The sequence below is a fragment of the Carassius auratus genome, chromosome 16 (genome assembly GCF_003368295.1).
Source record: "Carassius auratus strain Wakin chromosome 16, ASM336829v1, whole genome shotgun sequence".
In the NCBI taxonomy this organism is placed as follows: domain Eukaryota; kingdom Metazoa; phylum Chordata; class Actinopteri; order Cypriniformes; family Cyprinidae; genus Carassius; species Carassius auratus.
In genome coordinates, this window is record NC_039258.1 from 6838924 (window position 1) to 6862536 (window position 23613).

Genomic DNA, 23613 nt, shown 5'->3' on the forward strand with positions numbered 1-23613 from the left:
AAATCATATTTTACTCTAAGACAGCATGAAAAACATATGTTCTCAGTCTCAAAAAAAGTTAGGTGTGTGTTTGAACCTATGGAACCATATTTTAGGGACACATTTATAACAAAAAGTGAGCTAAACCTGAAAAATCTACAAAAACCTCCCTTTGGGGACATCCTCATTTGTTAAACTGGGATAAAAATAAACAAAGTTTTTTTTTTAATTGTAAAAATTCAGAAAGAATTCTGTAAGGGCTAGGTTTATATAGGGTTGGTGTAGGGCAGTAAAATATACAGTTTGTACAGTATAAAAACCATTATGCCTATGGAATGTCCCCATTTAGATCTAGCTAAGTAAACGTGTGTGTGTGTGTGTGTGTGTGTGTGTGTGTGTGTGTTTGTTCACATGACACCAGTCACAAGTTTTGTTTCATTTTGACGAAGTTAAAAATTCTGAAAAAAGCAAAACATAACACTTTTCGTCCAAAAATGAACCAACAGCACCAGCATCCTACCTGTTTTACTAATAATTTGCAAGTTTGATTTATTACAGAAACATCTGTTTTTAACAACCTGCAATTTATGCCATTTATGTCTGTAGCACAAACAGTGCACAATGTGAATACTTATGAACCACTAATAAACAAGCAAATGAATGATTAATCAAAGTGAGACGCCAGCATCAGTAGTTTCTTCTGCCAATAGCTGCAGCTGTCTTCAGAGAAATAAAGGCCCGAAGCATTGTGATCTTTGCTGGATCATTCACAATAAATGGAACAACCCAATAAATGAACACACACGAGAATAGCATTCTTTTTCTTCTGTCGAACAGATACACACTCAGCCTCATTATCTGCCTCCATCCCAAAAAACTTTTATGAGTCACCAGAAGGTAAGTCACATCATAAAGGAACCATCGAATCACTTCTAACCTCCTCGTACACAGGTTTTTTTTTTTGTTTTTTTTTTAGAAAACTTTTTGCATTCATTCACCTATTGAGAAAAAGAAACCACAGAAGAAAATAAAAGTGAAAGAAACAAATGTTAGAACTGGATGTTGATGTCAGACTGCAGCGGATGATTGCCTTTGCATTTAAATAAGAATGGATCTTCTGGAATTACTGAAATGTTCCTGGTGCCTGGTCCTCTATGGGATTACAGCTACTTTTAAAATCAAATAACGGCACTAAAAAGACCAGTGATACAAAAACACTATGAGCACAGCACACAAATATCATGTTCTTAAACTGTATTTTCATTCCAGTAGAAATATGTAAACATACCAAAACCAGGGTAAGTTGGAAGCAAAAGAGTTCAGTGGTACCCTTTAAACTCTACTGAAGACAATAAGTGTCTAAATAAATAAAATGCAATAGTCTTAACAGCAACAACTTTTAATGAAATATTTCTCTGGATTCAACATTCAGCATATATTTGCAAAGAACTGATAGCTAAATGAAAGATTATTTATATTATTTTTAGTCAGGAGGTTGCTGTGCACTGGCATTATGGAAACTGTGGGTGTCAGCAGAGGCACATTGAGGCTGTACTTGAAAAAGACATGACATCTTTGAAAAAGCATTTCGATGCATGATTTGTTTTAGCATGCTAAGCATCTATCCAAATAAAATTTCCACTGTAATTTTGCTGATGAAAAGAAAACAAGGACTTTATATTCAAATAAGCAAAACATATTTTCCTTCCAGAGAGGAAACATACTAACATCTGTTGGGTGAACAATATACCAAAGCCACATGTGCAAGGAAAAAAAGAGACTTATTTTTTTCCAGATGCTTTAAGAAAATACAAAAATCAATTGGCTTAAATGCAGTGATATTGACGTGCTTAATGTTGGATGTTGTCTCCAGAGACAGATACCTTGCACTGTAGATAAAGTCATGTTTAAATAAACTGAAGGTTTAACTTTTGGTTTAGTGGGCACTGTTAAACCCCACGACTGCAATGTCACATTAATGAATAACTTGAATATGCTCAGAGATCAAATCAGAGATGTCCTGACTCATGAAGGTTGCTTTTAAAAACCTTGTTGTTCTTAAACAGGACATTCAAGCTTAATTAAGTGAAGTTAAAAATATAAGTCATATGGAAATGTGTGCGTTAATAAGTGTTTTTAACATTAAATCTGGTCTTGCTACACTGTAAAAGAAGATGTTCTGGAACTGATATATTCTGCCACGGTGCCCGTGATATCTCATGCAGCGCTTTCTGCATGCTGGTCTGCAAAAAACCTTGAAAAAAACTGTATGATCTATACTGCATGTGGCTTTTGAAAAACTGTGTTTCAAGCAAACATAACCTTGCAGTGCTTGAGTCTAAAACTGGGATCATGTTTTAGGGGGATCCAGGGGAATATAAGAGAACCTGACCAAGGTAAAGAATTCACTTTCTGAATTTCAGATCACCATGTACGGTAATGTAGCAGTAACTTTCCTATACTACCCTACATTAAAAAATAAATAAAAAAGTATTTAGATTTATCATAGGTTATGTTTTCTTATCTCCAAACCATTTAAAGCATTAGGTATGCACTTAAATATTTATATGAATTAAACATCATGTCTTTGCACTAGGTTATAAATCTGGTTTAGAAGAATAGTGCTTGCAGGTGCTTGAGAATGTAATTAAGCATAAAATATATATATATATTTAATTTAGCCATATTCTTTTAATGATTTGCTTTCAGTGACTTTTAGAAAAAAATTGTAGCTGATATGGCTTTTGTAAAGCCTGGCTTTGGTTAAGTATTTCAGATTTAATGACAGATTTAATTAAATAAAGTTCAATTTAATTGTTTTCAGTGCAGCTTAACTCTCTAAAATATTATGCAATTTTTTTTATCACATACATTTGTCTTTGTTTTATGATGATTACATGTTCTAAAATATAAATATAGTTTAAGAACATTATTTGTGGTGATCTCAGGGTGTTCTTGTTTAGCTGGTCTTCTTACGCCATGTTAAATCTTTTGACTGCTGCAGCTTCAGGTTATTCAATTCAATGATTATTGCGCAATATTTTTTCATATTGTGTTCAATAGCAGGCATCAAATAGCTGCCATGACAAACATGTTAAATATATTAAATTAAGTCATCCTCATATCGTTTCAAACCCTTTTAACTTTCATCCGTGAAACAAAAAAGTGGTTATTTTCTCTAATTGCATTGCATCTTTATTCTTATAATGAGTTTACTGCTCACCAAGGCAGTTATTGACCGTGAAATATCCGAAGGAACGGCGTGAGGGTGAGAAAATGGCATTTTTGAGTGAAACATACGCCCTTTTCTACATAAAACGCAATAAATTTCAGGCATAAACATCATGTTCACTGTTGCCAACTCTCTCAAGATAAATAAGCAACCACAACTTCAAAAACAAGGCTTTTTTTTTATGATTTATTATCGATTCGCTTCACATCCGCATGAAAATTTCGTTTGCGTAGTGGCCTCTGTGAAGTGAGCATTTTTTCGATGCAAAATTCATTTATTTCATTGGTGTATCGCGTGGAGCGCCGTGACGGTTCTTCATACTGATTGGCTCAAACCAGTGTCCGTTATTGAAATCCAGAGTCACGATTGGCCAGCCTCCTGTCAACGTTTTTCCGTTTGTGTTTGTCAACGTTCGATGCTGTGCGTGCTCTCATTGGCTTGATCCACAGCTTCTGTTAGTGGTTTCCTTGCAGCGGATTGGCTGAAGTATGACCAGCCTTGTTCTACCTGTCTCGCTATGAGAGGCTGAAAAACTCTTCCTGCTGTATGGAGTAGAACCGCCCTATCCCCCCCCCCCCCCCCCTCCTCCTACAGCGGATCTCGTGTGCAAGCCGGTTAGCATGCAACCCAGACGCGGAATCTACTGCAAATAAATCCAGATTGTTCATACACAACGCCAAATACCTGCAGTTGGAGCAAAGGCCTGGTTGCGCAGAAATATTGGCGCCGAGGAGGGAGCGGGTTGGTGGCAAGAGGGGTGCGTGGCGGTGGGAAGTGCTCTTCTAACCAAATTCTCCAGAACATGGCGGAGCACCACACCGCCTCCGACTGTAAGCACAAAGCCAGCTCCAACGCCGGAGGTTCGGTCTCGGGCAACGGACGGCACAGCTCCCCGGCTGGATGCGGCGGCAGCGGAGGAGGCCTGTCCGGGGGACTGACGCAGCCGGCGGGATGGCAGTCTTTGCTCTCGTTCACCATTCTCTTTCTGGCCTGGTTGGCAGGGTTCAGCTCGCGACTTTTCGCAGTTATTCGCTTCGAGAGCATCATTCACGAGTTTGACCCTTGGTGAGTGTAAAGGCGGGAGGGTTTGTGGCGCATTTTGAATTTGAGGTTTGGAGATGTAACTAATGCACGGTTAATCTCGCTGTGAATGGAGTGTCAGTGCGTAATGCACAAAGCCCCTGCGACCCTCCATTCATCTCAGCGTAACGTTAATTGTCTCAGGAAGCGTTTTGTCTTTTTGCGGTACGTCCATGCTTTACAATTTTGACACGTAATCGCATGGCAGCTGCCCTCCATCTTTTTTTCTATTTTTTTTCTTTATTTCCAGATAAATAAAATTTATTGTGATAGTGCCTTCGCTAGAAACGTGCTATTTAAATTTAGCACTGCTGTTAATTGTCAGTCTGTTGAGGTAATATTGAATATCACAACAAGATGTCTTAACTCCAAATGAGAAAATGAACTGTTGTAACTTACATTTATTTAAAATTGTGGTTTATGGCAAGTCGTTTTAGCATTTATCTCTTAAAATGTCCTACATTGTATTTTGCTACTGTTGCTTGTTGTTAATTACAACGTTAGCTAACTAGCGTCATTAGTCCTAGTATCTGTCCACTTCCTTCATTACATAGAGCCTACTAGTTCAATAGTCAGTCATAATTGTAAATTCTTAACTATAAATTGTAATACACAACGTTACGACTGTCTAGTAAGTTAGTATTGGGAGAACAGGAACTAAGTTAGTAACCAAGTACATGTTTTTATTATAAGTAAATGGGAAAACTGGTTCTATTTAGAAGTGAAAGGTTTATCTGAATCACAATCCTCTGACAAATTTGCACTACCTAGCAGCAACTGTTTGGGTAATGAATAGAAACAAATGCTTAAGTACTGGTATCTAACAAATTATATTAGGTTGAACTGATCAAAGATATTTTACTGTTTGGTTACATTTAATATGGATCAGTTAATGTTACCTATTGTTAATTACTAGTATGTAACTCAATAGTGACTATAAGCTTACCGGTAAAAATGGTTGGTCACTATGTGGTACTATGTGGGTCACTGGTAATTAAGTTTTAGTAGCAATATTAAAGTTTTAAATGTTAAAATGGCTGTCCGTGCAGTGTTCCCACCTCATGGTACTATTAATGTGTGCATATGTTATGTATTCATAAATTATCCCTGTGTTTTATAACGATGTCAGATTTGCAGATAAGTGTAATTCTCTTTATCCACATATGTCAAATGCAAGCGCATGGCTACTGCTTTAGAATTAATGGTTTATTTTTAGCACTAAAATGTTTAATCCATTCCTGAATCATAGGTATGAATTAAAACCCTTGTGCAGCAGTTACATCCAGTTGAGACTCAAAAGCATTCACTTCCCTTTTGTTTAACGTATAGCTCATTTCCTCATGCCCCCTGTTAAGAGCAGCAAAGAACTGTTTATGAAAGTCTGTGATAAAAAGTCTCAAACTGGTATATGAGGCTTTGTGAATTTAGGTCAACTTCTGATTTTATCATGATAGTAATCGTTATTGTCACGCATCTCACCGTGAAGGATTCTTTAAAAAAAACAATAATTGTAGTCAGGCATGTGTTAGATTGCGTTTCAGCAGTTATACCATGGCTAGCATATAAAGAGAATAACAGCAGGACCATCCTTTCACAGTATGGTCCAAATTTTCTGCTTATGTTGATGGTAATGGTGCTTTGCTTTCATTAGTCTGAACGGAAGATCAAAGACTCTTATCTATGTGCTTAACCTCACCTCCTAGGCTGAAACTAATGATATTCAACGGAAGAACATCTTCATGCAAAGAAGGTGAACATGCTAGAGTATAGTTTTTTGGTTGTCTGCCAGTCATGGGCTTCTTTTAGGTTAAGCGTGCACAAAGGTAAAACTTGGTCATTACAAATGATGTAACTAAAAATATTTATCTGAAACACCCCCCCAAAAAGTATGCATTATGCAGTTCCAGTTTAATTTTTGATACCATAGAAATTTTGTAATGCTAGTCACCAGTTTCAATATCACAAACAAATATTACTAGCCTAAATTAAAAAACAAAACTCAAGCTCACTGGTTACAGTTTAATAGTGCCAAAATCACTGACCATTTATTGAATACTTTTATAATTCTAGAGTAGAAATTTGTGTAATAAAATAAAATAAGCTAAAATACTGACTGAGAGGTGGCTCATTGCTATTAATTGTTTAATTTGTTCAATGAAAGATTATAATTGTTTAAATACAGAGAAAGGTTCCAGCTTAATGAAAACGTTTGTTTCAGTGTTTCTGTAAAAAAAAAAAAAAAAAAAAAATGTAGTCATGGAATACATAAACTCTCATGTACAGTTAGTTTTAAGAAATTAAAAAAGGCTAATATGATTTTGGAGGTTTCTTTGGGTAGTAAAAAAAAAAAAAATTTAATCATGTGGCAAGATCTATTTTTTAGCTTTGGTTACTACTTCCGCTATTGTGAAATAGTCATAGAATTGGTACCTTTTTGTATTACATTATGCATATGTAAAATATTCAGTTACAATTCAATATTACACTGATTTATGTTTGTAGGTATTCGTATCCTGAGTGTCGTATTGCTTTCTTGATCTGAGATGTTAGGACACACAGGGTTGTTTTTTTTTTTTCTGTCCATCTTGAATGAAATGTGTTTTCAGCATACATGGCTGATGCATTAGGCACTTTTAAGCTTGACATAATCACTGTATTGGCCAAATTTTGCAACATTTGTGTCTTTGAGATGTTTGAAAGATATACAGAAATTGGTTTGAGACACCTAGTTGCATGTTAACTAGACCTCCATTAGCAGAACTGCAATTCCTCTGTGTGGTCTATTATTGTGGTCCCTGAACAGCACATAAACGCAAAATAAACTGTATTTGGTTGCTTTGTGTTGCCCAGACAGCTTGTTTGTGTAGGAAGTAGGTTTCACAGTCCGCCTGACAGAGTTAGATACTGCAGTCCAGTAGGAACGTCTACTAGCAAACAACAGCACAGAGACTTGACGACCTCCAGTCATTTAATATCTATATGTGAGAACACCCCTTAAATCTGCACATGGCCATTGATATGCATGTTCAAGAAAGCGCGCTCATACATAAATGCACTGCACCACTTGCATGAGTAGCTTTAATTAGCAAACGGGGCATTTCTATTTGCTAATGGGCTTCTTAAATTTTATTAGCATAGTTTTCTAACCATTTACAATAATGGCTCAGCCAAGTGTGCTTGTGTCATTAGCCCATTTCCGTTCAGAGCATTCATAAATCACACAGCAAACCCTGGAATGGCATGATCATTTATTTAGCATGATGCCACTTTGTTCCTTGTGATGCTGTTGCACACTTGGGCATGGCTGTTGGCATCTGTTAATGCTGAAGTGTTTTGTGTGCTTTATTCTCCTGTCCCTGCTTGTTTGAGGTACATAACACCATAGAAATGTTTTAAACATATGGATATATTTGAGAAATCTGTTTGGCCGTGCAATGTCCAATGTGTTAATTTATGAATAAGTGTGCATTCCATTTGTCTGTGTGTATTAAATACTTTTTAAGCTTGTCATCCATCTGATTTTGATTTCTAGATCATTCTGTCTGTGAATAAGAGACTGCATTCTTGTGATTCATAGTGCTTACATTCAGTTTGCATGCGCACATGCGACTGTCCTCTCAAGTGTGGCATTGACACCTCTCAGGCTATTGTGTGCTCTCTTTCAGTAATCTACTTTGACATGCAGGAGGAGTTTTTCTTTTTCGCTGGCAGGCGTGCATTGGTTCAGATTGATTTTCCAGCTCTGTTAGTCATATGAATGTTCAGAAGCTTTTAACTGAGTGTGAGTGCTCAAGTCCCTTTGTAGAGGTTGGGATGCAGGTCCCTCTGGGTTATTGGTTTCCTGGGCTCAGTCTTGGATCCGAGCCCGCTGACATTCAGTGGTCATTCAGCATGCAAAATATTTTGATAATATATTCTAGGACTTCAACCTTAGAAAACTTGTAAGATGTTGAAATGAACACCTAAGGCTTTTGAAATGTAATGTTACCTGCAGTTACACCAGGTGAAGGAGTTTTGTCTGAATGCTGGGTTCAAATACTGAAGGGAAGTTTATTCAACCTGTCCCTGTAAATAAAACCATTTCAAATGGTTTGGAGCCTGACCGAGCATCATAAGTGTTTGCAAATTGCAATAACTCAGAGAACCTCATTTTAAAATGCTTTGTTCAGACACTTTTTTTTCTTCTGTTTCCAGCCAGCAGCTTCATTGATTTGAGAGCTCAAATGAGTAATTGTTTCATGTCCAGATAATTTCAGTGCAACACACACACTTTGGTTCTCTGGGTGTCTCATTTAGATCCGGCACACTGCCCCGAGCCTGCTCTGTCCTTTCTCATTTTTGGATGCTGGAGTGCTGCTTTTCCTGCTCTGCTTTTCTACTCTTAATTCCTCTAGTGTATTGTCTATCGGTTTTCTCTCTTGCTTTGGCTTGTGCACTTCTTTTAACCTCTTAAGGCAAGTAACAAAGCATGCAATTAGGGCTGGAATGAAAGAGGAAATGTGTCAAGTGGTATGCTGTATATATCGCGGAAGGGGTATTTTTGCTTCTGTCAGGGGGCGGGAACCATTTTACGTTATTTACATGTAACAAAAGTTGAGGAGTAATATGAAAATACATAGAAAGATCTGAATAAGTCTAAGTGAAAATGAATGTGCTTATGGTGCCACAGACATATTTATATTTATTTGAAAGCTTTGGTGTTATCAGCTTTTGCTGATAGTGATCGGCAAATATATATATATGTGTGTGTGTGTGTGTGTGTGTGTGTGTGTGTGTGTGTATTAGTGGTCGACCGACATGTGTTTTTTGAAACCGATGCTGATATCTTGGAAAGCAGGGGGCCGATGTTAAGCCGATATGATTAAAAAAAAAAATTAATAATTAAGAAATTTAAAATCATTTGACAATGGATTAAAAATAAATGTGTTTCTTACTTGTACTTTAGATGACAAGGTATTTTTCACAAATATTTAATACAAATATAATAAAAAGGAAGTAAACACTGTAATCCATGGGGCACTCAGTATTCTGGGAAGTTTGTGTGCACTGGGAATCATATTTTTCAAATAAAGCCAGGGTAACCCTGATTTAACATACAGCACACAGTAAAACTTACATGAATATGACAGTGGACAAATGCATTAAGCAAAACATAATTTGAAATCACGAGTTTAAAGTTTAAAGCATTCAATTCACACTGACCAGCTGTCACACAGAGAGCATGTGATCATGCTGGATACACCATACACACTTCACAAGATCTCACAGCTGGATTTGATTTAGTTTGCAAGGTTTGTGAAATTAAATGTTCATTAGTCATTCAAAGATTAGTTTAAATCATATAAATGCGTATTTGCTTAATGCTGACAGCAAATTATAAGGCATTTTGATTGGCTATCTATTACTAATAGGCATATAAAAGCAATCCTTATTATACTTTCTGTATACATTTATCCCTTCGCTTATAAATCGCATGCAATATTTAATGCGCATCTTGTCAGTAAAACCATTTCTGTAATTAGTAGGGCTGGGCGATATATATATATATATATATATATATATATATATATATATATATATATATATATATATATATATAATGTATGTGTGTGTGTGTATATATATATATATATATATATATATATGTGTATGTGTGTGTGTATATATATATATATATATATATATATATATATATATATATATATATATATATAATATAAAAACAATTTGATCTTGATATTGTCTAAATATTTTACAATATTTGAGATGTATGTATATGTTTGCATTTGCATTTAAGTAACAATAAAAAAAACATGGTTATAAAAAAAAAAAAATCTAGACCAAGGGATCACTTACTGCTTTTTATTAAATGAACACATGTAGGCCTATATGTAACTGAAGTAGTGCAAAACAAGTACAGAAAATGTATTGTCAACTTTGTAGTGCATGCAATTCACAATTTAAACTATGCAACTGGGATTTTAAGTATTTTATTTAAAAAAATATATATATTTGTAAAAGTTTTTTTAAGCTAAGAACACAAGTCTGTCAACTGTGCAGTTTTAAGAGAAGCTCTGTGGCATGAAACTGTTCCCTCTGACACTAAAAACCATCTTAGATTGGGAGCTAGTTGCTGAAGCACATATATATATATATATATATATATATATATATATGTATATGTATATATATAATCACGCACGTTTAGAGATTTTAACGCTGATTTCTGAAGTTATAATAATTATAATTTCTACAGTTCTCAATTCATGTCTTTTCATTGTTTGTTGACCTAATATAAATGAGTGGAGAGATTTGAGAGAATATTGCAGTATTGTCAGGTAAAATATTGCCCCACAGTGAAGTCCTTTTTTCTTTTTTTCTCTTTCTTCCCTCATCTCTTGTGATATAGAATGAATCATATTGTGAAATGAGTTTGATCATATTGCCCACGTCTAACCCTGACTGTGTTCTGTTTGCGCAACAGAAATAAGAGCTGCAACGCAAAGCTCATATTTCTGTTTTACCTTTCCCCCATTTTCTTTGAATCCTGCTCTTATCCCCGTCTCTGCTCTCTCAATCCATATGGCATTATCATCCACCCCTGTGTTAATTGAGCTTTCATCCTGTATCTCCCTGACCGGGGCTGCAGTGTCTGTGACAGGCATTCTGATCTGAAGAAGCATTTGAGTGCCACTTATCTCTGAGCTGCCTGTGGAGTTGAGCTGTATATCTGAATGAGATTCTACTTTTATTGGAGGATATGAGGAGAATTATAATGTTTCAGGGACCACAGGGACCTTGTTGCCTCTGGCTGGCCTTTACAAGTCTACGTATTAATTAGTCTTTAAAAGGAGTAGAAGAGGCCAAGCACCGGCCATCTTTTTTTACTGTATTGGCGTAACCTGTTCAAGGCATTGTTAGAGAATATAGCAGGGGTGTCAAACTCATTTTCACTGAGGGCCACTTCAACATTATGGCTGCCAACAAAGGGCCAGTTGTAATTCTAAGACAAATGTTACTACTCCTTAACATGTTGTTAAATAATTATTTAACTTACAAATATTGAATATGCATTTGAATAGATTTAAAAAATATGCAATTGCTTGGTGTTATTTTAACATCCTTTTTAATTTATCATTTTAAGAAATCCAAATCACACTATAATTTTTTTATTATTATTTATTATTAATAAATCAGAGTAAATAATAAAAGCAAGTATCATAAAACACAAGTCATTAAATTAACTAAAAACTTTATAACATTTATGGCACAACAAATAATTGTGAGCTGCTAAGAATGTGTGACCGATATGGCATGAGCCCGGTCTCATGCAGATGTGTATCAATAGCATGATTTTCTGTTTATATATGGCATGTGATTTATATGAGGAAATTGGCTTTGATGTGCATATGATACACACGTTTGGTGTGCATATGATACACAATCAATGCTTGTAGTAGAAAAAAAGAAGTGGTGCTCAACCCTGCTCCCCCACCCAAAAATAAATAGATACAAACTAAAGTACTTTTTCATAATTCGCAATGAATGTATATTGTGCCACAATGAATAAAATAATTAATAATTGTTTGCAATAAATTCACTTGTATAGCACTTTTCATGATACCCTGTCGCGAAGCACCTTCACGGAAAATGAAAATGTCTACATTGCATTTAGTAGTTTACCAGATTTTTAATAAACAAAAATTGCAATCTGCGATACCAAACAGGAACACAGAGGGACGCCAAAAGACCACTAAACGAGCTACCTTGACCTAACTGATCCAGATTTACTAAACCACTGACTGCTGCGTAAACTAAAGCACCTTCAGCCAGCACCCAGTTTAAAACACTCTTGCTTTTAAGCCACATAGCTTGCTGAATTATAATTTTTTTTGTGACTTTTGTAAGCGAGAACTGTTATCTCCACCACCTCCGATGACATCGGCCAAGCTTTCTCTTCATTAGCGCTGTTTTGAACTTGCTCTTTGAATGCATTCGCTTACTGGATCCTTAGTTGTTCGGATCGCAAAAAAAAACAAAAAACTGCTTTTAATTTTTTTAATGTATTATTTTCGTTCAAATTTACTGATTTAAATTAGTAATTATTATTTTATTGCTCTAAGCTAGGGTGACCACCTGGCTATAGATCTGTTGCAGGACAGTAGATGTGATTTTACGGGAATGTGCAAAACGCATTTATTACGGTTATGCTATGTAAATGCTACTGATTTACATTTCGTTGGCATATGCGCCAATTTATTTCTGCCAGTGCATACCCACACTCCAGGTTGCGTTTTATTAAGCACAGGAGAGAATATAATTTGAGCGCGCGCACTTATCATGTCTGACCGATAGAAAGCTTGTCCATTTTCTGTGAGAGTGAATGGGAATCCACCTGCAAGCAGAAAGATTTGCGCTAGCACATTTGATGCGCTCTTGCATAGGCTATGTAATGCGTTCTGGGCATTACAAAAACTCAATAGAAACCGCCACAAACTAACTATTAAAACGATCTGTCCAATCATGTCTGAAAGCAGCAATTGGATTTTTTTTTTAATGAATTGAGTATATCGTGTTTTTCCGTGTGTGCTGCTCGATCATTCGAGGTGGTGCTCAAGCACTGAGGTCTGCACTTATTCCTTTGAGTCGTCCATGCAGTCATCATCAACAGAAAAATCCCACACCCCTAATCCTAACCATTGCATGTGATTTGTAATGCACACCAAAGTCAATTTCTCCGTATAAATCGTACACAAAATAGAAAGAAATGTTTGGTATTGATATGCACTTTCATAATTTACAATCTAAAGAAGCTTCGATTTTTATTTTAAGACGATCATACAGCTATGCTTTCACGGGACACATAAAATGATGTGGCAGGCCTCGAGTATCACTTGGAGGAATAGAGGGAAGTGCTGTGATAATTAGGATGGCTTAAAATGGCACCAGTTATTGTAGTGCTGTTTATCTGTCTAGTTAGCATCGCTGATGCCACTGCAACTCAGTCTAGGTTCATGACCTCTTCATGTTTGTCTCTATTAGCCAGCTTATTAACATTATTACTTCCTGTCCAGCTGACCTCGTCTTTAGAGTTTGAGCGTTTAGCAGCCTGGATCATGCCTGATGGAGTTGTCAGGCTGTGGAAGGTGACCTTCACCTCACTTGCTTTTGAAAGTCTTACCATTGTTTGTGTAGTTATAAAAAAAGAGGTGGATAAATGTAGGGAGTTTTAATGTTTTTTTTTCTGCTCTTATAGAATAATTTCGGTCGATACAATATAATACCGATATCGATATGAACACTATAAAAAAAGCCTTGTAAAAATGGCCAAGAACACCCACAACAGATGCTTGTGCATACAAACTTATGAAAAATGAATTTGCCAAGGAGAATGTGTTTATTTTAGGAGAATGTGAAATCACTGTCAAATAGGTGTTCCTGTGGCTCAGTGGTAGAGCATTGCGTTAGCGGCGCAAAAGGTTGTGGGTTCAATTCCCAGGGAACACAGGTACTGGTAAAAAGAGATGTATTTCCAATACCTTGGAAAGTAGGGGGCCGATATGAAACCAATGTTTGTTATTTTAGAAATCTGAAATCAATTTAATATTAATTACAATATGTGTAAAATAAACATACTTACACTTTGGATAAAAATGCACACTTCACAAGATCACAAAGCTGGACTTGACTAAGTTTGCTAGGTTTGTGAAATTAAATGTTCATTAGCCATTCAAAGATTTGTTTAAATGGTAAATGCGTTTTTGCTGAATGCTGACAGGCAAACGAGAAAGTATTATATTGTTTGCCTTTCTGTTACTAATAATATAAAAGCAATCATTATGATAGTTTTTGTATACATTAATTCCTTTGTTTAAACGTTCTATCTGATTATTATAGGGACTTCTATCCGTATTAGAACCGTAAACGATGACCGTAAACGAGGGAGAATGTGACCTCAGCTGTGCGCGCTCAGGCGCTGCCTTTCTCCGGTGCGATATTTGAAAAATGCCAAATATCGGCTGATATATCGGCCTTAGCGATATCAGTCTACACTAATAATTAGTACATTCAATTTTTTAAAGAATTGCATTTTTTTTTTTTTTTTTTTTTATAAAATGCAAATCATCATTCTGACTGCCAAAAACATTATGCAGAAAATAAAGCTGAAAATTGAGCTGGTGAACATTTTGGCAGACCATATATCAATCTGAACTACTTGGCCTGCCGGAACAAAATCTTTGTTGTTAAGCTTTATTCTTAAAACTGGTATTTCGCCCACACTGAAATGGAAGTTAGGTTTTAGTTTGTTGTTTGCTCCTGTAGCTTGATCAGTTGTGTCTGTAGCCTTCTCCCACTCAAGTTTCATTCATGCGGTGTCATCTCTGCTTGAGGTCAAAGTGGAGTAGTTAACACTGTCCAACTGACTGATATACTGTGAAAACATGATTACAGGGACAGGTTGTTTTTACTCCTCCATACTGTAGGAGACTCTCACCTAAGCTTCTCCTGCTTATTGAAATCCGCATGTGGTCCATAAGGTTGCTTGCAATGTAATGTTCCACCCTGACCATTGATATCACATGATAGTTCACAGCTGTACAAACTCATATATTTATAATGCTCAAACAAAGAGGTATATAAATAATTCCTTTTTGAGTCTTTTCTTTCCAAAGAATAAGTAGAATCGGTACACAAATCTGTGATATCAGAAGAAAGTAGATCAGAACAACATAAAAACAAGTGTTCGATGAAAGATTGTAATTTTTAAACAAATTCTTCAATAACTGGTGTAACCAAGGCCTCTTTGTAAGCCATTATGAATTTAACACTGTTCATTAACTCTGTGCTAGATAATTATCGGTGAGAATTAAGCTTAAATATGGGATCAATAGCAATTTCCAGAGGACTGATGCATAGAAATCTAGTTTAGGAATAACATATCAGTCTCGGTTTCTGGTTAATGAAATGTAAGATTCAAAGTAGCATTATGCCATATTGCAGATGGAGGTTTTCTAATCCGTTATCACACAGTGATATGCTAAATATTAATCACAGTGGTTTTTCGGCCCACTTGGGTAAAGTTATTTGCTCTGTTTGTGTGATACACAATGCATCGCAGGCGTTTTTGTATGCCGAAACGGAATGGTTTAATTAAGATGTGCTCACTTCGTCGAGCTGCTTTGCATTCATAGCACAAGCTTTTCCCCTCGCCAATTACGGGCCCTCAAAGTTATTCCAAGAGCGTTGCTTTGATGTGCTTGTGTCAGGCGGGACGAACTCCTTGTCCTCATCCGGAAAACCTTCTGTATCATTCCTCAAGGTTAATCAGTTCTTTTATGTTGGATTAAATCTCCAGGAAACGAACACAAAGGAAGTGAGATGTGAATTTGGCATTTGCTGTTGGTTTTCCTCCTCCCATCAGCGATTAAAAAGATTAAAGGTTTTTCAGTATGAGCCTTCATCGATGCTTAAATCATTCAGACTGATTGCTTTGACCAGACGAGCTTGACGCGTGATTCGGGATTCTTAAATCTAGTCAGGCGTTTCATGAGTTTCTGAAGCCCAATTTCTTCTTTAAAAAGAACAGTCGCCCAATCACTTACAGCTGACTGATCTGTTGATCCAGCCAGTTCGGTTATGAAATCTTTTTATCCTTTTTGTTTTTCTGTCACAGAGTTTGGGTCAGTAGCGGATCCATTGATGCAAACGGATGTACTTGAATTGCTAAATTTCTAAGTCTACATTCTCATTTGATGTATTCAGACCATCGCATGCACTTGCAGAATAATTTGGTAACACTTTACAGTACATTCTCAATAAATATGTAGTTAATAAATGTAACCTAAAGTGTAAAATGTTACCATGAATTTGTGTTGGCTGCCTAAAACGCCAATCATTATTACTAACATAGTCTAATAGTCTCATTTTCACTAACACTTTAAAACACCAGCAAGTCCAAATAATTAAATCAGACTGATTAACATCCAATCTGTACATTATAATTCACTTATAGCATTTACAGCAATTGACTTCAGAATTTAGTGTTCCTTTATTCATTTTGACAAAATAATAGAGAATTTAAAGTTTAGTAAAGAGCCTGAACATAAACACATTTAACAGTTTATTGAATTGGTCAGTTTAATGTCTGTTTAATGTCTCTTGTTGAAATGGAAGAGAATGTACAGTCAGTTTCTACCAAAATTAAACACTTGGATTCTTATTGTCATTTTTACAGTGTTGAGTATTCTGCAAAGCACCAGCACTCACTTTTACTCCCTGCCTGACATATTTAATGCACATGGAGGCAGTGCATCTCATTTTATAAACCATAACTCTTTTCCATTTTCCATATATTATTCAGCCGTCAGTTGCTCTGTAGCAGTCTGAAGCAGTCTTGCTTCGACAGACCCATTTTTAATGGAGCAGTTAAAAAGAGCAAACCTTGCTGAAGCCCCATCAAACCTCCAACCTGGCCTGAACTTGCAGTCTTCACCTTTTTTTTTTTTTTTTTTTACATTCACGGAGCACCTGTGTTGTTGAGGTTTGGTCTTTGTGACTGTCTTACACAGGCAGCATAAGGGTTGAAGTGCTGTACCAAGTTGTGTACTTTCTCCACTGGGTGCTGCTGGCATTTTCTTGTCGATGGTACAGCTTTTGTTTTCTTTTTTGTTTTGCATTTGTCAAGTGCTGGTATGGGTCATGAAATAAGCTTGTGGTACGATTGAACCAGAATCTGATGTTAATGAGTTTGAGGTGTGTGTGTGTGTGTGTCGTTTGGGCTGTACTGATTGAGGTCAGATGCATTGGCCCTTTGGCCACCTTTAGAGCACATTAAGCATAAAAACCTCTTTTTAATTCTTTGAAGGGTTGAAGACTGCCTTGTTAGATCACAGTAATTGTTTTTTTTTTTTGAAGAGAAGAAAAGGTTAGTGAAGCTATAAAAACCCGAGGAATATACTCGGACTGTTTACCTCTGAGGCTACTTCTATTTTTGTCCAGAAAATAGGGATGTGCAAAACTGTATTTCAAAAATCCACTTGTCTGATTTGTCTGAATGTCTCGTTGACTAATAAGGGAGCCTTGTGTAATAGGCTAGTTTCAGGTATACCTGAACCTACGTGTTGCTTGCAATCAAACAACACTAGGTGTTAAACAACAAAATGTAGAAAACAAGCACTTTTGCATTAAGAAGTGCATGCTAAAGGATTTCTACACTTATGTCGTGACATTTGCCAAGTATGGTAACCCATACTCTGAATTGGTGCTCTACATTTAACCCATCCAAGTGCACACACACAGCAGTGAGAAGTGAACACACTGTGAACACACACCCGGAGCAGTGGGCAGCTATAGATCCAGCGCCCGGGGAGCAACTGGGGGTTCAGTGTCTTGCTCATGGGCACTTCAGCCATGGGTATTGAGGGTGGAAGAGAGCACTGTTCATTCACTTACTCCTGCCAGCACAAAGACTTGAACAAGCAACTTTCAGATAACTAGTCCAAGTCTCTAACCATTGGGCCACAGCTGCCCCCAGTTTACCACATACTGTATTATTAAATCAGTATTCAGTTGGACAAAATATTTGTTGAAAACAAAATGAATATGAATTTCAGTGACTCGCATTGAAAACCAATTACATTTTACCAATATTTTCATCATAATAATATAAATATATATTAGTTATCGTGATATACTATTTTGGTCATATCGCCCACCCTTACATTGTATATATGAACCAAAAACACTTCATGCTCTTTACGGTGTAAATCTTGTGTTTTTCCTCTTAAAGTTACAAAAGTGATTTAGTCAAGAGCTGTGAGAGATCTTCTGTGCTTTAGCCTGTTTTTGTACTGGTTTATTTGGTGTAAATTAAGGGTGAGTTATGATTAGAATTGCTTAACGGTCCTTCCTACCAAGTTTGTCATGTTCCATCTTTGCAACCATTTCCGTTTTCATCAACCTCAGACTCCCATCTGCCCCAGGGTCCAAACTCCTTGTATGCTCCATGCCTGCATCCTGATTAAATTGATGAAGGTGATGCAGGCTTAATATCAGCCATCAAATTTAATATGACAAGCTACCCATCCTGATGACTCAGGGTAAATTATTACAATAATTTTTCCACATCATCAATCTCAGGGAAATGTGTCCCTGATATCCTACCAGCAATCTAGAAGTATGAAATGTCTGACTTCTACCCTCTGATATGCACATGGTGTGATGGAGAGACGTAATCAGACTTACAAGAAACCAATCCTTGGGTCCAGGCAGTCCTCAGTCTCATTATGATACTCTTAGTCGCTGTAAAACATTCCAGATTTAACATGTTTCTCTTCCTTTTTTCTCCCGTAATGCCTTATACCAGGTCTTAATGGGCACTTACATGGAGAGCGATTTGCACTGACGGTGTGACTGGAAGTCATTTGTTTTCAATAATAGTTGGAGGTTTGAAGTTCACCGTTTGAGACGGTGAAGCTCACTCAATTTGTTGCCTACTTTGGATACTTCAGTGAAGTATAAATGTCTTGTCAACCTCCCACAGTATCCGCATCAGTGTGAACACTCCTTTATGATACAAGGTTGAGCTCTTTCAGGCTGAACAGGCAAGTATTCGATTCCTCGGTTCATTCTTACCTAAAGTTATTCCATTTCGGTTACATTTGCTCAGCAACAAGATATTAACCTTACCCAGACTTTACTGCAGTCTATAATGAACTTACTCAACTTACTCCAGGTACCTTAGCGCTTCTCAACTCTGGATCTTAGCCACTCTGTCTACAAGAAAATCCATGGTTTAGGCAACCTTTATGTCAAGCAATCCCAGCCATACTTTCAGCAGCAATTTCTCCCATACCCTCAGCAGTGGCCATTAATAAATGTTAGGTTGCTCCACGCCATTGAATTGGACCTTTTCAAAGCTCTTCGTGTATGTTCACGCTGTGTGAAATTGAGTTTTATGAAGTGCGGAGTTCAGAGTTGGTGGGAACGTTGAACAGAACACGTGTCACGGAGGTTAAACTGCAGAATAAAGAAATCCAGTTCACTGCGCTCAAAGACATCTCTATGTATCCAGCTGATAATACTGTCACGAAATGTGATAGTCTTACACATTGTCTGCTGAGATTACCCCACCTTAAAATAACAGACTTAGTCGTTGCCCCGGGTCATTTCCGGGTGACTTCCCTGTGATTGTGTTTCCAGGCGATTATTTTTGGAGGAGAGTATGTCACTGAAGTCACGGAAGCATTAGGGTGTTTCTTCAACTTATGTCCCAGGGGTTGATTTATTTATTTTTTTGGTAATGAAGGTCAGAAACTATGGTTATAAAATTTTCCCTGTGCCTTAATTAATTTTTCTGCATTTAGTAGGTTTTGTTTTATCCTTGTTGTATTATTGAATGCATTAAATTGATCATCTAAATAGATTTATAAATGAAAATGAAAATGATTCAGTTATGCCTGTCCCACACTGTACTTTTTTGCCAAGAAGACAATTGTGCTATTGAAGAGCATGCCTGAAATGATATGCAAGATTTTTTGGAATAAATTAGTAGTCCTATTCTGTAAGGAACTGTTAAATTGATCAAAAGTGATAACACAAAGCTTTTTTTCATCAACTTTTCATTTCATTTTCAAGTTCATCAAAGAATGCTGGAAAATGTAGCGTTTTCCACAAACATACGGAGCAGAAATTGTACATTAAAATAAAAATTTTTATTAAATAAATGCAGTCATGTTGAGTATATGTTTCATTCAAAGGAATAAAATAAAATAAAAATTAACCCCAAACTTTTGAATGGAAGTGTATGCGTGACGCAAATTAAATTAAATCAAATCAAATTTAAACAGATTATTTTATGCATCATGTCCAGTCAATTATTTTAATAAATCATACAAAAATGTATTTTTTATTTGTGCAGAATTGACTAAATGCTAGCAATGAAATTTATTTTTAAGTGTTTAAAGTGTCATTTATGTCAGTTTAATTTTCACACCAGAATGCATAACTTAATTTTTGATATGCTGCTTCTGCAATGCAATTGTTAACTTTTATTGGACATGCTGGATTTTGACTAGAAGTGTTTACTTTCAAAAGGGCCAAAATGCCCATAGTTGAAGAGAGAGCAATCAGTTTAATATTCAAATTTTATCAATGTATAACCAAAGTCTCTTTAATGCAAGTCTGAAAGTGAGTGACGTGACATACAGCCAAGTATGGTGACTTTGTGTTTAACCCATCCAAAGTGAAACACACAGCAGAGTTAACACACACACACACACACACACACTGTGAACACACACCCGGAGCAGTGGGCAGCCATTTATGCCCGGGGAGCAGTTGGGGGACCGGTGCCTTGCTCAAGGGCACCTCAGTCATGGTATTGAAGGTGGAGAGAGCGCTGTACATTCACTCCCCCCACCTACAATTCCTGCCAGCCCGAGACTCGAACTCTCAACCCTTGGATTGCAAGTCCAACACTCTAACTGTTAGGCTATGACTTCCCCCTCGATGGGCATTCTTCATAACAGCATCCAGAGCAGCTATTTGTGTACATTTTATCTCTGCTTGAATGGAAACTGATATCTCCAGAGGATTGCATTTCAATAAAATATCTCAAATCTGCAATAACACCTGATGCCAACAAGGGTATCATTTGCTTTTGCTGGTGTGTTCATAACGTTTCCTTGCAGAAAGGACATTGCAGTGCTCCGTGAATGCCAAGGACCCTGTTCAGATATCAGATCGTGATGGAGAGTTTGACCATGCCAGTAAAGGTTCCCGAATCTTTAGCCTGTCTAGAGAGGAAAGAAAGGTCACGAGGCAGGAATGGAAGCAGGTTGTGGTGTCAGTTAGCAGCCAGGGTCACTGATGGGTGGTTTGTGTGCTTTAAAGGGGGCTTTAAATACGCATGATTCACAGTTCTGCCATTCCTCCCACTCAAGCATCGGGTTGCCAGATTCTACTGTGAACGCTGAGCGTTTCTTGCCAGTGAGACGGCTGTATTACAAAAGAGTGAGGACATTAATCTGATGGCAGGCTGTGTGCTGAGTGACACTTGCCATGCATGCAGAATCTGATTAAATAAATCCAGAAGTAATGCTTTTCTATCCCACTGGACACAATCTACTTGCATTACAATAGCAGCAATCAGGAATCCACTGGAGCTGTAAACTTCCAATAAGAGAGGAGTATTTGATGGAGCCTAGCCCAGGCCGATGCTATATTTTACGTGAATAAAACTGAGGCTGTGAGGGTTAGCTGTTTTCCGTTTTAATAAGTTGTTTTGTCTCGAGGTCCAATATCATATTAGTTTTTTCAGTATAATGGATTCATTATTTTTGGTGTTTTGGCTGAGTGATTGACTAGCCTTCGATTGTCTCCCAATTTTCATTTGCGCAAATGAATTATTATTGATTATGGTCATTGAATGTTCTCTCACTAAACATTTATGGTAATGCAGTACGTAGAAATTATATTTACTCATCCACCTGTTTTTTTAATATATTATTTGTCGAAGTTATTAAAATTTCTTCTTCCTGCATATATTATTGAACTTGTGTGTTTTAGTGAGCTAGGCTTTGCTTAGTCCTGGTCTTTTTCTGAAAATAGAATGTTTAGTTAAAATATAAAGCAATTACTTTTTTTTTTTTCTTCTTCTTCTGTGGTTAAGGGGTGTTTTTAAGAAGCTAGTCTTATATTAAGCTGGTAGTAAAGAAAAGGTTCAGATTGAGTACTGTGGAGTTTGGAGAGATAGCGGGACACAGTTTGCTGAACTTGGGCTGATAAAGGCATTAGAGAGGATTACACAGTTTAATTGCAGCCATGTTTATGGTGCTTTTGTTTGAGGTTTTTGTTAATCAGGTGTGCATCAAATTATAACTTCCAAGTTGATAAAGACTGCCAGGAAATGTATTAGTTTGAGCATTGGAGTTTTAAAGTGTTTATAAAACACCCAAAGAATAAGTAGTGTTTTTGATAAAGAAATGTGTAGTAGTATGTATAATATGTGACCTGTGCTGGCAAAATGAGTCTGAATGAGCACAGGTTAATTTTGAGCTACAGACAAAAAATAAAATAAAAAAATAACTGAAATTTCTAATTTGGTCAAACTTAAAATCTTAAAATTTGCTCATTGTGAATAATTTTGTCTGCACAGGTCACATAAAAAAAGTGTACAAAATACAACTCTTTATCATTGAGTATTTATTTTATTTTATTCATCTTGCATAAGAAAACTGGCCTAAAGGAATATCAGCAGAAATCCTTGTTCAAGTATGCATGACTGATTGAACAGGTGTTTTTCTGTCTGCGTGCACTGAACACAATGAGTCAACAGTTCTTGTCCTTGGAAATACTTGTCCTTCAAGATTAAATAACTGAAATGTCTTTTTCCCTCTCATTAAATAATCTATATTTCTGATGGTTGTTAACCGTTTAAGTACTTCCCAGTGGATGTTCTTGTTGTGGGCTTTGTGAATTGGCACCAGTGATGATTGACAGTTGGGCATTTAATCTGTGATTTAGGAAGTGTCTTAAACACGCACCTCTTCTAGCCATCAAACACCTTGACAGAACAGTGTTGATAAAATGCTTTTTATCCCCCAGTAGAAGTGACAATATGTTCTATTCTGTTCTTTTGTCTACAGGTTCAACTACAGATCAACTCATCATCTCTCAACTAATGGCTTTTACGAGTTTCTCAACTGGTTCGATGAGAGGGCCTGGTACCCACTGGGCAGAATAGTGGGAGGGACGGTAAGTGTTTTTTTTTATTATTATTTAATTATTTTTTCTGGTAACACTTTGCAATAAAGTCTTATTATGACTTTTTCAATTATTTGTTCAATAGTTTATTATCTTTTATTGTTTAAAACAAAATAATATCTCAAACTGTTTGTTCATATTACATAACATTTTATTTAAAAAAAATTATGTTTAATTTAAGATTAATAAATGCTGTAGGAGTATTTTTCTGTTTGTTGAAGTTAATCTAAATACAATCCATATATGTATATAGATAATACTAGAATCTTATTGTACTTTTACCATATTATCTTTTTCGTTTTCAGTTCTTGACTAACACGGTTTCATTTAAAATCAAGATTGGTGCATCTTAATTTATGAATAAAAAAATAACAAGTAAACTGTTATACCTCTTTTCTGTCTATCATTTAAAATCAATTGTCATTTCCTGACAATTCCTTTCACTTCCTAATCCAGAATTACTATTAAAAAAATTTGTAGTTGAATGCACGATGTCCACGTTATTGCTGATGCATTCCCATGCCTAATGCTCGTATTTTATACAATCGCTTGTGACT

At 36.4% G+C, this 23613-nt stretch overlaps 1 protein-coding gene across 1 annotated transcript in view; it reads left to right on the plus strand.

The window, feature by feature from the left end:
* The first annotated feature begins 3791 nt into the window (after nucleotides 1-3791).
* The window catches only part of stt3b (STT3 oligosaccharyltransferase complex catalytic subunit B), a 40868-nt gene continuing 21046 nt past the window's right edge, over nucleotides 3792-23613 (plus strand). Inside the window, exons 1-2 of the mRNA XM_026283690.1 lie at nucleotides 3792-4276; nucleotides 22939-23047. Coding sequence (XP_026139475.1) covers nucleotides 4014-4276; nucleotides 22939-23047 — 372 coding nt within the window. The 5' untranslated portion in view covers nucleotides 3792-4013. The remainder of the gene's footprint in view (nucleotides 4277-22938; nucleotides 23048-23613) is intronic.